Source organism: Diadema antillarum, unplaced genomic scaffold, assembly GCF_040938485.1.
Source record: "Diadema antillarum isolate AM-2024a unplaced genomic scaffold, OU_Dant_1.0 seq00000546_RagTag, whole genome shotgun sequence".
In the NCBI taxonomy this organism is placed as follows: Eukaryota; Metazoa; Echinodermata; class Echinoidea; order Diadematoida; family Diadematidae; genus Diadema; species Diadema antillarum.
In genome coordinates, this window is record NW_027271492.1 from 918,288 (window position 1) to 935,566 (window position 17,279).

The 17,279-nt window shown below is 38.4% G+C and overlaps 2 protein-coding genes across 2 annotated transcripts in view; one reads left to right on the top strand and one right to left on the bottom strand.

The window, feature by feature from the left end:
• Nucleotides 1–974: 974 nt before the first annotated feature.
• LOC139734757 (lipopolysaccharide-induced tumor necrosis factor-alpha factor homolog) lies at nt 975–6,741 on the bottom strand. Its single transcript, XM_071645552.1, has 4 exons — nt 6,663–6,741; nt 4,264–4,523; nt 3,415–3,572; nt 975–2,538 (listed from the first exon to the last, which is right to left on the bottom strand). The coding sequence occupies exons 1-4, from the start codon at nt 6,739–6,741 to the stop codon at nt 2,430–2,432; spliced, it is 606 nt and encodes a 201-aa protein (XP_071501653.1). The 3' UTR covers nt 975–2,429.
• Nucleotides 6,742–13,314: 6,573 nt separating this feature from the next.
• Nucleotides 13,315–17,279, top strand: part of LOC139734758 (uncharacterized) — a 35,543-nt gene continuing 31,578 nt past the window's right edge. Inside the window, exons 1-3 of the mRNA XM_071645553.1 lie at nt 13,315–13,384; nt 15,094–15,285; nt 16,002–16,093. Coding sequence (XP_071501654.1) covers nt 13,319–13,384; nt 15,094–15,285; nt 16,002–16,093 — 350 coding nt within the window. The 5' untranslated portion in view covers nt 13,315–13,318. The remainder of the gene's footprint in view (nt 13,385–15,093; nt 15,286–16,001; nt 16,094–17,279) is intronic.

Sequence of the window (17,279 nt, forward strand, 5' to 3'; positions counted from 1 at the left end):
GCAAAATAAGAATAAAAAAAAAAAACAACACTGTTTAATAGCATAGTTCATTCTGTACTGGACTTTACTAGCTGCTGGTTACACTCACCAGATTTTCAAAAAAAAAGTGAGGCACACAATTCTTTCTGAAAGACCTTTTCTGTGATATGAATACATCACATAAATACATATACTGTATATCTAAACATACAATAGTATCTCTCTTGCATTCTACAACAATACTGTATTGATGTACCGGTATATTGATTTATTTGGTAGTACGGAACAAGGTCTACAAAATTGAATACATTAGGTGGATCAAATTTAATCACACACTGTGTAGAAAATGCATGACTGGATTGAATCTTGGTATGTATATTTAAATACAACTTATCATTATATCCTGCTGAAGTTAAAAATAAATCAATGTATGCAAAATGTGACAAAGCTATGCTATGAAAATACTTCTGTATTACATTACATCACACTATAGTGTGTGGACAATTCGTTCAACTGAAGTTCAAATGGTGTATGTAACACAACCACTTTGTGGAAAAAACAAAGAAACAGAGTTTGTTAAAGACAGCATACACAATGCTACAGTGGTACACAGTATATGAATGAGTAGTATGTGGATGACATTAACTATATGCCCATATCAACAGACAATTCAGGTATAATGACATATATACAAAAGATAAATATTCCCCAACATAAAAAAAAAAATACGTAAGGGTATATAATTAATTGAAAGTAGATCTACAGCTGCACAGACATTTGGTTCAGGGTTCTGATCTTTTTTCTTTATGGAATTACACTATTGAGTACCAATCATAGATAATTCAAAATCATCTGCAAGCTCCTAATGCAGCATAATTACAAAAAGATAAAAAAATAATAAATAATAACTTTCGTCACCCAAATTAATCCATATCTTTAAAATACAAGACACATACACACTATTAACATTACGTTTCTCTAAAAAAAAAAAAAAAAAGTTGTAGTACAACTTTGTGCATTTACATGTTTGAAAGAGAGGTACATTGTATATTATGTTTTGGTTCAGTTATCAGTTATGTACAACATTATAAAATGGAAAATGTGGAATCTTACAATTGTTCAAATACTGGTACTTATAGAGTACATTAACTTGTCAACTAATTCAAGAAAATTGGCTATGCCTTAGATAACACTGCAGTTTATAAATGATTGTTTATTGAGTGACAATACCTAGCATTACACAACCTCGACATAACAAAACTTATTACACAACATGAAACAGGCCTGTGATTATTTTAATCAAGTGTTAACATGCTCTTTTGCATACTTTGATGCAACATTGAAACAGTATAAAAGATATTTGTCATGTCTTTATCAGCTTTGAAATGTACACAATTTATTTGTTTTGTGCTCAGCCTGTGTATATTTCTTTATATTTCTTCTCAGCACTTAAGGATGGTATATAAAAATTCTTTTTCTAAGGTATTTCCCTGAACTGTAGCAATCAGCACTTCATGGTACACTCAGTCATAAAACTTTATTTTCAGTAATGGAGGTTAATATCACTGCCTGCTACTTGCTTTAAAGAAAAACACACACACACATCAAACAAACAAAGAACTTAGTCTAACAAATCAGCCCCTAAACAAGCCTTTCATCAGCCATAAATCAGTACTGCAGGTACAGAAAAGGTATAAATGTTCATATTTTATACAATGTTGAAGACAACTAGATAAATTACAAAGTTAGCACATATCATAGGTCATTAACCAGTATGCTATGGATGACCTTGAGGATTGTCTTGAGTGTAATGAAATGTTTCCAGTGTGAGGAATTTGCTCTGGATGGAATGCAAAAAACGACATGATCAAGAACTAGTCCTTGCAGTTCAGCAAGACACATGTCACACTACTGATGCCACAACGGAGGTGTAACTCTAAGTACTCAGCATTATAAAATGTTGATATTAGAAGTTTGCTGAGCAGGAAAGGTGCTCTATTGGACCAGGGCCATCTATGCTTGGACCCACTGAATACTTCCTGGACTTCTTAGTATGTAAGAAAAAAATGGAACCCTCTCATTTCATCTCTTTTCCATAGCACACTATTTTCTTGATTATACTAAGTGTAATAAATCTATTTTCCGCAATTATAGCATAAGCCCATTACACTTTTTGCTATGATAATCACTTTTTATTTACAGACTTTTTTTTTCAAGTATTTGTACCCAAGAAATTATCTATCTTCCCTCCCACCATCCCATTTCCACCTAAAGTCTGCTCACTGAATATCACAGCTATTGACATCTCACATTGAAATTAAATGATATGAGGACTCCATCCAACGAAGAATGCCTCTCATTCCAACTCTCCTTTCTCTAGGTGTCCCAGCCTCTTTCCCTGATCTGCAACTCACTGGCACACTGGTGTAGCTCTGTGTCAATCTCCACATTTAGAGCTGAGACCAGCGGGCCAGCTGGTAGTTGCAGACCGGGCACGTGTGCACGGCATCCTTGCACTGGTCGATGCAGAACGGAATCAGACAACAGCCCATCCACAAGCTGAGGGGAGACAGGAGGAATGGGAAAAAGTTTAGGGAGAGCTGTATCATTCAATCTAATTCAAAATCAAATATGCAATTTTTTTTCCATACAAACAACTGCATACAAAAAGCTTGGTGCGTGCTTTCTTTGTTTTTATCCATGGGCAAGTGTGGTAGACCATTTGTTTCCAATTAACCATAAAACTAATTCATCTCTATGTGCCACGTTTATTTCCTGTCCATGGGTTTGTGTTAGAAATTTGTGCACATTTGACTCATTGGCAAAGAAAGGGTTAAATGGAATCATGTCAAAAGATCAACAATCAGCCTCTTCAAAGCTCTCAATCCCAATCTACTATTATTATTATACATTGCTGACTTGTTTTTACTTTTTTTTCATTTCTTAATCTCTCATCTGGTTGTTGTCACCTGGAAAAGCGAATGAATATCTGATCTGCGGACTTACCCCATATCAGGGCAATTACCTCCTGAAGACAATTACCCCACGGCTAAATACTGGTTAGTGATAAGGTTAGAGAAAAGATCAGGGTTAGGGTTAGGTTTAGGGTTAGGGTTAGGTTTAGGGTTAGAGTTAGAGTTTTGGTTAGGGTTAGGATTCGGTTCAGGATTAGGATTGGAATCTGGGGTAATTGTCCAGGGGGTAATTGCCCTAGACCTGGGGGACTAGGTTATCTCAGCTCCTTGACAATTTGTTTCCAGACATCTGTGCCAGTCAGTGTTGAAAGCACTCAAGCGTGCATTTCAAACATCGAACAAAGCGCAGTAAGGGTTAAGAATTTGACTCCCTATTGACCTATGTTATGGAGACAAGCAGTGTTATTTGTAGGTGATTAAGGCTTGCAATGCACATTGAAGGCTTAGATAATTTACTTACCCAACAATGCACAGGCCCCCAGCAATCAAGAGAGTAAAGCCTCCAACCTCCCTCCTCACCACTGAGGTTACCTGGTTGTTGCAGTTTGGACAGGGACAGTTGACCGGTGCATCACGGAACTGAATTGTGTGCTGGATTGTCGTGAATGTTGTAGGAGGCTGCAGGGAGAGAAAGTACAGTAAAACAAAGATCATGACATTATGTAACACACGAAAGGAAAAGAAGAGTCTATGGATTAGAGTGCAAAATCTCTGCGTGTGTCAGTCAAAACAAAGGCAACAGTTGATCATGTGGTGATACAGTTATTTATTTATTCTTTTTTATATTTATTTTTTTATTTATTTATTTTTTTTTTGGGGGGGGGGGATAAACCTAGAAGAATATCACACAATTATGCAGAATCTCTTATGCAAATTTGCCAAGCCATCATGATTCAGTAGTACTACATTTGAATCGATCTTCATTCTCTGCTTAAAGAAGTACATAAAAAAAGAAAACACGGCTGGCACAGATCTGCTAAAATAAATTTACCTGTCAGCGAAAATAAGTGCACCCAAGTGCACACTCATCAGCAACATTTAATTCCAGTCAAGACTCTTTGGCTGCATACATGCTGCAAATAGAACTACATACAATTCGCTACAGGGATTTCCTAATATATCAGAATCAGGCCAACTTTCCATTGCCTAGTCTCCCCTAGATCTTTTACACTGGCCTACTTCAAAGTAATTTTCACAAATTTGAAAAGCCCAAGGATGGTCGCAGAAGGATTGGTAGGTGTTGCTTGAGACATTGAAGTCTGGACAGTGTACCAACACGGAGGTTTGATTTTCCCGTTAGCTTATGTACCTGATTCACGATGACGACGTTTGAGGCATCAACCCCTTGACCTGCAGGTTGTTGTGGGTATCCAACTGGTGGCTGCTGTGGATATCCGGCAGGTGGCTGCTGTGGATATCCGGCTGGTGGCTGCTGTGGATAAGCAGCAGGTGGTTGCTGAGGATAACCAGCTGGTGGCTGCTGCGGATATCCTGCAGGTTGCGGAGGCTGGCCAGCCGACTGCTGGGTATACGGTGGGGGAACATTCTGAGGTGGATTGTCTCCTTTCACTAGTGTTGCAGAGATAAAAAGATAAGGTAGTTATGAAGTTAGCTCAGGGCAGTGGATGAAGGGGCAGAGTGCACACAGGACTGTTGGTGTCAATCAAAATGTTAATGACGGTGGTCCGTAAGAAGATATCTTTGCTCATATCTGCTAATCAGTGCAATCCTGGAATCATTTTGAAATACGTGTAAGGTCTTTGGCCTAAGGACCACATTCAGCATGCTTTTTTCAAAGTTTACTTGCATTTTTTTAACCAAATCTTGTCCTACACGAGAGTTCACACTATTGAAAGGGCAATAAAGTAAGATCACAGTTGATTCAACTTTGTCAAACTATGCGTAACAATGCCTCTGGCACCCTCTGGAACAAAGACATACCGTAAAAGTGGAAATTTATGTGGTGTTGAAATTTTCGCGAATTTCGCGCAACCAGAAACTAGCGCAAAAATAAAAGCATGCAAATATTTTTGCATGCCAAATGCTCTAGTACTTACAGTCTTGATTCCGCTTATTTAAAAACACGCGAAACTCTTCTTATCGGGCCGAGTGCGAAAAAGCAGTTACACAAAAATATCCACTTTTACAGTACTTAACAAAATGTCCCTGCTTCTTCTTCTTTTAATTGCAATATCAAAAGTTATGAATATTTTAGACCGACTACCTGTTGAAATGGTGTATCTGAAGTATGGCAAATTATACACTGATATAAAGCTAAGAGTATGAACAATGTCAATATATCACAGGGTGGTCCACGAGGGGTTTTAGCATGTCGCTGCAACATGCTACAATTCTTGTGCAACATCCTCAAAAGCCAGCAACATGCTATGCAACATCCTCATGAATTTGCAACAAGCTCAAAGTAAAAGTATTCAAAAATGTGCAAAACATATGCATAACATAAGAAACATCAAACTACCTGGTACTTAGACATTTGTGTGCAAAACATGAGAGAGAACATTGAATGTAAGCAGCACAAAGAGAGATAAGCAGCAAAATATTGCGTACTACATACTCATTGGGTGCGCTCCGCGCATATTGAATTTCTGCAATATTCTCAGATTCTGAGCTTGCACCATGCTCAAATTTCAAGTTGTGGACCACCCTGTATCAGTTTTGATACCAAAAGGATATCCATGACATAATCAGACGCACTTAAAAAGCTGTATTCTTTTTGCTTTTCTGAGCGACAGTTACGATTTCGGCTTTCTTTTGGATGACGTATGTCTACAAAGTACCAGTAGCCAAGCGGCAAGCTGCAGAACAGCGTGCACACGCGCACAGTGGCCACGCACAGCAGCAGTTGATTTGAGCGGCGCTGTGTTTTGGGAGGCAGCTGCGAGACCTGTGGCTGTGCAAGAAAAACAAAAAATATGAATTTTTCGGAATAATTTACAAGATTAGTGAGCCAAACATCAATAAGGAATAGATTACGCTTATGAGACGTTCCACTAGAACTGATTCAATGGGGCTGAAATGCCCTCTGTAGGGCGTTTTTAGCTGAAAATTATACAGATCGGTGCAAAGTAGGCTGTTCAGCATAGACCTAGTTCTGCATCTAGCAACAGAGTTATACGAGAAGATCCATCTGTACTAGGGACTGACCATGTTAGCATGATCTACCATGGTTAGGTAAGAAGCCCAACTAACAAGAGACAGATACAATCAGTCTATTTACTGAGATGACAATTAATTTTGTATTTCAACCATACTAGCTTACAAGTACAATACAGGTATAGGCCTAGCATGTAAACATTAAATTAAGACAGTATCACCCTGTACTTGACAGTCAGCAATAGTCTACACTAGTAGATCAAGAGATAGTCTGTGCAAACTGATGTGTACGCCTTGGGGAATCTGAATGGGAATTGCAAACCATGCATGGCAGGGACTGTCCATGCGGATGTCTCAAATTTCAGAAACCTGAATTTCACTAAAATCTAGATTGTGCAGGCAGCGTACACCGCGATCTGTAATGAAGGTCGTGTTGTTTTCAGTGGTGCTTTCCCACAACCGATTTCATTCAAATTCATGTGAGTAGTTGGAAATAAGCTACACCCCATGATTTTGGTGCAATTTTGTTCTTCGGCATTTGTGCTACATGGATACGAAGCAGCCCGTTTGTCCAGTGAATTCACTCAAGCTGACCCTTCTCATTGGCCTCAACCCCCCGGCCTGCCGGGGAGCAATGCTGATGCGGCCAGGCTAGCTGCTGCAGCACCACCATCCGGGGGATCTACTTCTGCCGCTTGCACGCAGTCTTCCGCATCCCCTAACCTCCCCCATCCCCTAAATCTCCATCATCTTTGTCACTGTCATCACTCCTGGTTTCAAGATCTCTCTGGTAGACTCAGGTCAAGATTGTCTTACATAACAAAGTATCAGATTGCTTGTATTCTACAACTTCATCATTCACCACGACTGAAAATGCATGCAAACTCATATATGCAACGGTCAGCGGCGTAATGCGTCGTACACGTGAGGTCATCAAGTAAGTGGCTGAATTCTAGATGAGTTTCGAGGCCGTGAGGGAAAATTGACACATTCTGCAGCCTTTCTTGAACAATATTTTCAAAATGTTAGACTAAAAAACATAAAAATGTGTATTACTGTATTCAGTACAACTGCTTGTCTTGATTTAAAATAACAAACTTGGCCTGGTAAAATGTCAATGAATAGGAGGTTGAAGTTTTGGTACAGCCATTGCTGGATGAGGAGACTACAAGATTTTGCTGTCACACTTGTTGTAATTTTAATAATTTGGAAATGACATCCAGATGGTCACAACTTCTTTGATTTCCTCTGAATATTACTTAGCTATGGCATCATTTTACTGAGTTTCATTCATAGCAGCATTTGCTGGGTGTACACTCTGCCATTGTAAATATCTATCCCCCCCCCCAAAAAAAAAAAGAAGACAAAAAAAAAATTCAGCCACAGATAACTGTTATCTGATTGCTTGTATTCTACAACTTCATTCACCGCGACTGAAAATGCACTCAAACTTGTGCATTTTCAGTCGCGGTGAATAAAGTTGTAGAACACAACATTTAATATTGAGTTAAATTTCAGTGCATGTAAAGACAGACATACAGGGTGCCTGCATCTAAAAGCAGAGAAATTGCATTCTAACGGTAGCATTATTTCTATCAAATCTACCAAAAGATAAAGCCATGCACTTGAATTTCAAAAGCTCCTTGACCTTGACCTTCATTCTTTTATACTTATAGGGCAGTTGGGAGTTGCTGATGCCCTGTTGCTTACCAGTGTCATCATAGCCAGGGGGTGAAACTGATGGATCAGACATCTGTTGAAGAAGAAATTAAAACATTTGTGCATTTACTTACATTTTCTTGGTAATTATACAACGTATCCCACAAATGAGAATCGTCTACTGCAAAAATGTGAAGTACATGTGATGATGTCACTGTTAACTGTGCAGCAATAGCAATACTGCATCAAATATCACAATAAACCACATTATATTTATCTATCTAGATCCTATTTCAGTCACTGCTAAATCCTTGTCATCATCTTAAGCAAAAACAGATTGTTTTCACTCATCTCACCTCGTGTACATGTATGTACATTGACACAGCAGTACAGCAGCTGTCACAGTATCATATGGGAGTAGAAACAAGGCAAGTGCCATAATGTGTTTCGCCCATTCGCGTACAAGAAATTGTACGCGAATGGGATATAACAGATTAAAAAAGAGATATAACAGATTAAAAAAAAAACATTAAAGGGGCAAAATTTATGGCAAAAAAAAAAACAAATGTGCCATAAAAACTTCACATTAGGCCCTTAAAGTTCGTTAATCCCTGCCTGTGACCTTTGACCTTGTGGTGACCATCCACTCCCCAAGGGACATCTACCATCCAAGTTTGGTTACAAACTGACCTATGGATCAAAAGTTATGACCCATAATCGAAACACGCCATAAAAACTTAACATTGGGCTCTAAAAGTTTGTTGACCCCTGCTTGTGACCTTTGACCTTGTGGTGATCATCCACTCCCCAAGGGACATCTACCATCCAAGTTTAGTCACAAACGGACCTATGGATCAAAAGTTATGACCCATAATACAGATGCGCCATATATTATAAACTTAACATTGGGCTCTATAAGTTCGTTGACCCCTGCTTGTGACCTTTGACCTTGTGGTGACCATCCACTCCCCAAGGGACATCTACCATCCAAGTTTGGTCACAAACGGACCTATGGATCAAAAGTTATGACCAATAATAAAAACGCGCCATAAAAACTTAAAGGGACTGTACAATATTGGTTGAGGTAGGGATTCATGTTTTGAACATTCCTATGTGAGATGAAAAGCCTCTTATGAAATATGAAAGAGCATGAAATTTTAAGAAGGATTCAACGTTTATTTGATGAAAATTGGTTTTCAAATGGCTGAGATATCCAAAAAAGTGCTCATAATAAAAGGCGACATGCCCCAACTTTATTAGTATCTCTTTGCTTCACCTTGTTTTTGGATATCTCAGCCATTTCAAAACCGATTTTCATCGCATAAACTTTTGATACCCCTTAGAACCGCGTGCTCTTTGACATCTCATAGAGTGGTTTCTGAATATCTCACAAAACCTTAAAAGCTAAATCTTCACCTCGACCAGAACTGTACACACCCTTTAACATTGGACATCTACCATCCCAGTTTAGTCACAAATGGAGTTATGGATCAAAAGTTATGACCCATAATAAACACGCGCCATAAAAACTTAACATTGGGCTCTAAAAGTTTGTTGACCCCTGCTTGTGACCTTTGACCTAGTGGTGACCATCCACTCCCCAAACATCTACCATCCAAGTTTAGTCACAAATGGAGTTATGGATCAAAAGTTATGACCCATAATAGAAACGCGCCATAAAAACTTAACATTGGACTCTAAAAGTTCATTGACCCCTGCCTGTGAGCTTTGACCTTGAGGTGACCTTCATATATGGTAAAATGTGAAACTTTGTATGACCCCTCTTCCCTCGAAGTTTGATTGCAATTGAAGCCCAGAGTAACGACTTATTGAAGTTTTTGTAGCGTTACGGACAGACGACGAACGGACGATGGACGGACGGACGACGGACGGACAGACGCCGCAGGTGATCCTTAGTCTCCCCTCACCTCCTTAGTCGCCCCCCCCCCCACTAGTTTGCAAAAAATGGATAGATTGCTACTTTTTTAAACTAATAATGGACTAAATAAAGGTTATGCCATTTAATGGGAAGACTTCCCATACAGTAGGCCCTAACCTTTATTTAATTTATTATTAGTAAGGGGGAATAGACGTCTAGAAACAACGTAGTGGTTTGTTTATTTTGTGCAAGTTGGTGGGGGACATAAGGAACTCTTTCCCTTAACAGTTCTCCCAAAGCAAAGCGAACAAAATCAATTTTTGTCGTAATTACAGAACTTAACTGAAACCCTTGCAAATATATTTTTAACGTTGTAGCCAGCCTGCGTGTATTGTCTATGGGAATGGATTCATTGAAGTTTGTTGTTTCTGACTAAAGTAAAACACGCCCACTAAGTTTCACATCGCGTCGCGCGTGTGATAGAATTCACTGTATTCACTTGTCACATGATGTGTGATATTGAACGATGAAGGATGTAAAACCGGGCCATCATAGTCATAAATCATGCCACATTGACATGGTACGGGCATACCGGTAGTCCAGAAATGGTGATCATTTATAAGATAAGAATGCAAGCCGGATTTCTAACGTTACGTCGGAGTACTCTGTCTCTGACCGTAGAAACTAACGTTAGACTCTACTTTGTAAGAGCCAAAAAGGGAAGAAACGCATTTCTACTAACCTTGTTGCTGTTGGTCTCAGGTATAAAATGTGGACATATAATGAAAAGACTTGCTGCTTCACCCTCACTGGCCTCAGCTTAATCGCGTCCTATTCAGTTCTGGACACTTAAAATGCCTTTTCTGTTGTCTTTCTCTGAAAAACAAGGCAACAACTAGATCTAGTCTACGCGACGAAGCAATACTGTACTAAAAAGCACTGGAACACATCCAATCACACACAAACATTTGTTCACACTACACTGAGCTTGCTGTGAGCTGTGCGGCCTCTGATGACGTAATGGGGATCCTCGACGCGCACACATTACGTCATATGCATGGGGGTCTCGCTCATGGTCTCGCTGTAATTTCCTGATGGATGCGCAGTTTCGCTCTCGCCTCGGATATTTTATAGCAGACGGTTCAGTATGAAATACTGAGTAGAGTATATTCCATTTCTTGCATAAAATCAGAGAGAACTCGACTTGCATGTTTGAGAGCGTATCAGGGATACTACCCCCGAGGACAATAATCTACTAAGTACCCCCTCTAAATAATGAGTAGTGATAAGGTTAGAATAAAAATTAGGGTAAGGTTTAGGGTTAGAGTTTGGGTCAGGGTTAGGATTAGGTCCAGGATTAGGATTAGGGTTCAGATCACCTTTTTCATATGATTATATATACCGGTACCTGTGGATTGAGAAAATGCAGCTATTAGTAGAACACATCGGTAAAAGTTTGGGAAAAATTGGACAATTAAATCCGTTCTAAAGATATGAATTTTTGAAGTTTCTGCTCAGTCACTGATGAGAAGGCATATTATGTTACATGCGTAGAACGATAAAGGGAAATAGGGGAGGAGAGAATTTCACAAAATCTTATTTTGTGAAAAAAAAAGTGCACATTTCCTCGACTTGTCACTGACGTATGTTAATGGTAATATTATCCCCCGTGCCTTCTGAAAGAGGCAAGTCAATCGTTATAGGGCCGTAAAAGTGCACAACAGCCCTTTTATTATGCGAGAAAAGTGAAAATACGTTGAATTTTCCTTATGTTTTCTTTATATCGTTGTACAGTATTTCTAGAAATATAGGGATAATTTCCAAGCTGAAGTTCTTTCTTCCTCGTTCAACTTTATTTCTATTATATAATTCCTTAATTCTCCCTTGCAATGTTGTATTGGGTACTTGCGGCTCTACCAAAATAAATTTTATATTCAAATTACAAAAGAAAGTTATACGTATTTGTACAGCATCGCATTTTCTGGCTCATACTGATTCTTTATTTCATGAGCTTAAAGCATTGAAGGTTTTTGATTTGAATATTATTCAAGTAGCAGTAATTATGTTTAAATATATACATGATCAACTTCCATCATCGTTTGATAACATGTTTAGGTTCAATACTTCTGTCCATTCGTACCCTACTCGTATATGTAGAAATTTCCACCTTTTGAATCCCAAATTATTAGTGGCACATAAATCTATAAGACATTCGAGTCCGGACATTTGGAATAATCTCCCGGATAATATAAAGTTTTGTTCAAGTATTTATTCTTTGAAAGCTTCACTAAAACGATATTTGATACAATTGTATATTCTCCAAACCAATTGAGCTAACAAATATTTATAGTATAGATTATCATCTTATTGTCAATCTCTATTTTCTTCCTTCAACTGCATCTTGCACTCTCACCTGCAACTGCACTGCACTCACCTGATCACCTTCCTCCAAGAGAGTTATGTCGTTGGATAGTCATTTTATGAGGCCTCCATCCATTTCAAGCTTAATCGCTTATGATGGTGGTCTCCTGCATTCAATGATCTCTGCGTGTTTACTGAAAAATACTGTATATCTTATTTTATGTTTCTGTGTATCTACATTGCTCAATGCAATCACCTATGTGTATCTATTTATGTACTGTTATCGATTTATTTCACTGCACTTGTTATTCTTTGTCTTTGTACTTTTGGAAGTTTGCATTCAAATTGCATCTGATTGAATGCAGAAATAAAAGCAAACAAACAAACACAATCCATGTGGCATCACAAGCTGTAGTAGTCTTTTCATCCAGCAGTGACTGAGCAGAAACGTAAAAAAAAAAATCGCAGAGCTACCAAGTCTCACGCATTGTGAGTGAGACTCAAGCATTTAGGGTACGTCTCACGATCTCACGCATGGCATCCATTTTTCCCACGCATTGGGAGCATAGCTTAAAGGATTAAAGTGAGAGTTGCAATTGAAGGCATATTTCTCTTTTGTCTTTCAAAATAAGTGAAAATAGTCACTTAAGTATGCACCAGCTTGCACCATTAAGAGCTAAAAATCATAGGGGGGAGAGAAAAAAAAAATAAATGAACCAAATTGGGGGAGAAAAATAAATGAACCAAATTTGTCGTCACCTGTATTCATGGATCCTCTTCAGAATTTTATGAGCTATAATGTTCAATAAACAGAAAAAAGGTGATGCATGAAGAACTGATGACTTACATGAAGAATTCTGTCGATGACAAAAAAAAAAAAAAAAATCATGAATTTTCCCCAAGGAATGGCTGAACCCGATATAACATACAATTAATCATTAACTTTAGCTATACATTCTATCAGAAAGTGATGAGAGGCCAGAAGTTCCGTGGTGTGTGGTAATTTGTTGATTTGTATTTTTCCGCCAATCTCTCGTTGATTGGAGAGATACATCACTCTCACTACACCAAACAAACAATAGCATATACTGATATGTATCAAAACACACCTCGATCGTCATTCGAGCAAGCTTCAACGCACCTGCTACTCGTACCTACAGGTAAACAAAATAAGTGACACGTGGACAAGTACCCGATCGACAGGATAAGTACCCAAATACTTAGTACCTCGCGATCGCGCACCTGCTGCCAATACCATACCATATAGTTATCTGTAGTTCGTTCCCTCTAGATCGCGCAACATCTACCTGCACGATAGTTCAACGGAACGAAGAAGCAACAAGTTATCAACATGGCTCGTGACACCTCCAAGATATGCCTTTTCGACGTCGATGGAACGCTCACTGCATCTCGAAAGGTAAGTTGTCATTGCAATACATGGAATTGCAATTGTATGTAGAACCTACATTCTTGACGACGGGTAAAAATGTTCGGCAATTCGCTCCGTTTACACTGCTCAAGTTCTACTCAGTCCGATCTAATGATTACTGTGTCGGCTGTTCCTACCATACCATATAACCCAGCTCAGCTCAGCCAGCGTGCGTGCAAATGCATTGTCACAGTTGTATTGGTCATTGCATATTAAACTAGACACGCCCCTGATGTCGCTGTCGCTGAGTTTCCAAATGTGTAGAATTTGTGTAGATTCTAGTCTGATATGTCAAGGAAATTTGTGTGTCTGCTGAGTGATAAAGATTTATGTGTAAACATTTAAATTTAATGTCATTTTTTAAGTATTAATGCACGAATTATAATTAGCTAGTAGTCTAGTAGTAGTTGATAGTAACTGCCAGTTATTTAATTAACATATTATGATCGAAGATTTGATTGGTGAAAATTCATACAAAGGCTCGACACTTAACTAATAACTTTTTCTTTTGGTGGCCAAACAATAAAATTTGGTGGCCAGATTCACAATCGGACCACCAAAACATATCTTTTCTTGTAAAGTGGGGGCCTGACAATAGTGACATGTAATCGTATTTGTGATGGCCCCAGGCCACCAGGTCCCTTCTAATGTCAAGCCCCGTTTTTATAGCAACAGAGACAGACCGACTTGGCTGGCTGGCTGACTGGAGAGACTGGATTACCCCTTCCGTAGGTGTAAAGGCAGCTGAAATTTAGCTGTGCATCATCTCTATGCATTGTCTATGGAAGAGATTCAGACTTTATCTGAGGACAAACACGTCAAGTTTTGCGCCTTAGGTGTGAGATTCAGACCTCATTATACATGGTTCTTTCTCATGCTCACATGCTTCTCAAGCTTTTTTTGTCACATCTCTCAAGTTTTTTCACAACCTCAAAATGCACCTCAAAACGCACACACAAAAACAAACAACACATGGATTTCCTACCACCGAGACTAAGTGAGTCACGTTTTGAGACGATATACATTTTTTTTTTTTTTTTTGGTCAGAATAAGCCAATGTATTACATTTAGTATGCACAAGATAGTATGATTTACAGTTTAACACCCCTCCCCCCCCCCCCAACCCTTCTCTTGCTTCTGTTGCTGGCATTGTGGTGGCACATGCAAAACCTCATGCCCAGCTACACTCTGGCCTTGACATCTCTGTGAAGGGGGTTCCTTGAGCCAGACTTGTTGGCTGAGCATCCCCCAATGAAACAAACAGAAGCTTTGGCCTACAGACTAATCAACTATTGCCCACAGTCAGCTCAGTGTGTGGATCTTTGTTGTTGCAAATATTTATGCATATCCTCTCCTTTGCTAACCGTCATCTTGGTTCAATCAAAATCTGAATTTGCAGGTCTTTAAAGCTGGGGAAAGGTGATTTGTATGCCAATTTACTTTCTCTGTTTTTTTTTTCAGAATGTGACTTTAGTTGTTTTTATGGAATAGATGATGACATCTTTTATCATGTGTTAAAAATACTAAGTGAATATGTAAGAATGTACTTGCTTAAAGCATCTTAATTGATTCATGCCTCGTTCAATCTGCATCCAATTCAAGTTAACACTAGTATGCACAATTCATTTGATATCAAATTTTTATCACCCTCAGTAACTCCTACAACTTGCATATTTGTTTTCATTCTAAATCTCCAGATAATTGAGCCAGATATGGTTGAGTTCTTGGACAAGCTAACAGAGAAAATGACTGTTGGTCTGGTCGGAGGGTCAGATCTTGCAAAAATCAGTGAGCAAATGGGTGGCATGGACAGGATTCGTCAGTTTGACTTTGTTTTTGCTGAAAATGGCCTGGTGGCACTGAAGAAGGGTGAACAGTTCGCAATTCAGGTGAGGCAGTAACAGCTTTTTTTTTTTTTTTTTTTTTTTTTTTTTTTAAATGGAAAAATGTTGCACAACAGTAGCAGTCAAGTTTAATACACTGTACGACTTATGAAAGTGATGCTGCACAATATGAAGCAGATGCTTTCTGGATGATGGTACTGATTGTCTTGAAATAGTTTTATGTGAGACAAATGATTGTAGGTTACTTATGTTCTGCAATATGATGCAAGAAGAAGAAAACTAAACAGAAGATGACTTTCAGCTGCCTAACAAATGAAAGTAATCAACAAACAAACACAGATAACTGACACACAGTCTCTGTACCCATTATCGCTGAAACTAGGAACTTTTTTTGACTTGCAGTACTCTTTGTAAATGTACCAAATGCCATTTTAGTCTGAGATGGTGTTTTGAGTGTTTTAAAGTATCAAACAAAGATTTATAATGATGCCCAGTTTGCACTAGTGCTCTGAAAGTTTTATATCAAAACAGAATTTTAATATATCAAAAAGAGTAAGTGTTGGCACACATTTCTTCTTGTGTTTTTATCAATTTGTAAAAGTGTTTTTAAGATGTTCCACAGTTAGCAACATTGAAAAAGGTGAGGATTATATTTCAACATTTTCTAAGAATCTACCATCACATTCATGATAGATGGTGACATCCTTGACTTGTTGATGTGCAACAATAGTCATCGTTCCTTTTATTTTTCTTCTTGGCAGAGTATACAAAAGTTTGTTGGTGAAGACAAGTTGCAAGAACTTATCAACTTCACTCTCAGGTATCTCTCAGGCATCACATTACCCATGAAAAGGTGAGAAGTCATTGGAAGCTGGAAGTGTACATTTTGTTTCTCTCTTCTTCTGAACATTCTAATCCAGTGGCAGCGGCTGACAAAGATGGTTTACTTTAAAGAAATTAAAGGGGGGTGCACGCCCCCTTTAATTTTTTTTTTTTTAGAATAAAAGAAATAAAAAGAAAAGATGGCACATGTGCCCCCCTTTAATTTTTTAAAGAAACCATCTTTGTCAGCCGATAGTATTGGCACCAGAAAATTGCACTGAAGCCTTTTTTTGTCGTTGTTGCTTGTCAGCCGATGAAACCCTTAGCGGCACGAGAAACGAACAAATTGCACGAGAGCCTTTTTTTTTTTTTTGGCTTGTCATCTGATTTAACCTGGAAGTAGCACTTGTCATCTAATTTAAAGGGGATGGCTAGTAACCGATCAGTGGGAATCAGTGGGAATGCTGGGGGATGATTGTTCCAATACTTGTGGGATTCATTTAAGAGTACATTATATATCTATTGTTGTGTGAAAATCATTTGCTTCAGAATGGTCTCATATTCAAGTAATGTGCAGTTTCATGTTTCTAAGTTAGCGTGCCTGGTCAGTGACGGGGCATGAATCTGGACATTACTTGAATATGAGATCGTTCTGAAGCAAATAGTTTTCACACAACAGTAGATATATAATGTACTTTTAAAAGAATCACACAAGGATTGAAACAATCATCCCCCAGCATTCCCACTGATTCCCACTAATCTGTTACTAGCCATCCCCTTTAACCTGGAAGTGGCACCATGAATATTTTTTGTGCCCCGCCTTTACATAGTTCCTGGATCTGCCCCTGTAATCAACTGAAATGCAAGTAGACTTGAACAAGTAATAGGGCAGTTTCAGTTATATGTTATCAGCTTTGCATCCATCTTTCAGCTTGTGGCTTTACGTGATGATATTTGTCACTAAGCAATTTCGTCACGACTTTCCAGGAGTTCCATAGATAATTGATTTTTGTAGATTCTTCAAGAAAAGGTCTTTGCCTTCATAGTGTATTGAAGAAAATTATATCTTTGTTGTTTTTTTCTGATGAGTACAACTCTATTTTTAGATGTATGTATTGTGATGCTGAGAAGTACTTCTCTATTTTTACATGCATGTATAGTGATGCTGATGATTGTTAGTATTACAAGTGGTGGTAGGAGTATTAGTAGTAATATCG

What these genes read in the sequence shown, in the direction of transcription:
- LOC139734757 (XM_071645552.1), bottom strand. Translation starts at nt 6,741, where the DNA reads ATGGTGGTGCTGCAGCAGCTAGCCTGGCCGCATCAGCATTGCTCCCCG. An exon ending in GGTTGAGGCCAATGAGAAGG is followed by an intron (nt 4,524 to 6,662) that starts GTCAGCTTGAGT and finishes CTGCAACACTAG; the next exon opens with TGAAAGGAGACAATCCACCT. An exon ending in ACGTCGTCATCGTGAATCAG is followed by an intron (nt 3,573 to 4,263) that starts GTACATAAGCTA and finishes CTCTCCCTGCAG; the next exon opens with CCTCCTACAACATTCACGAC.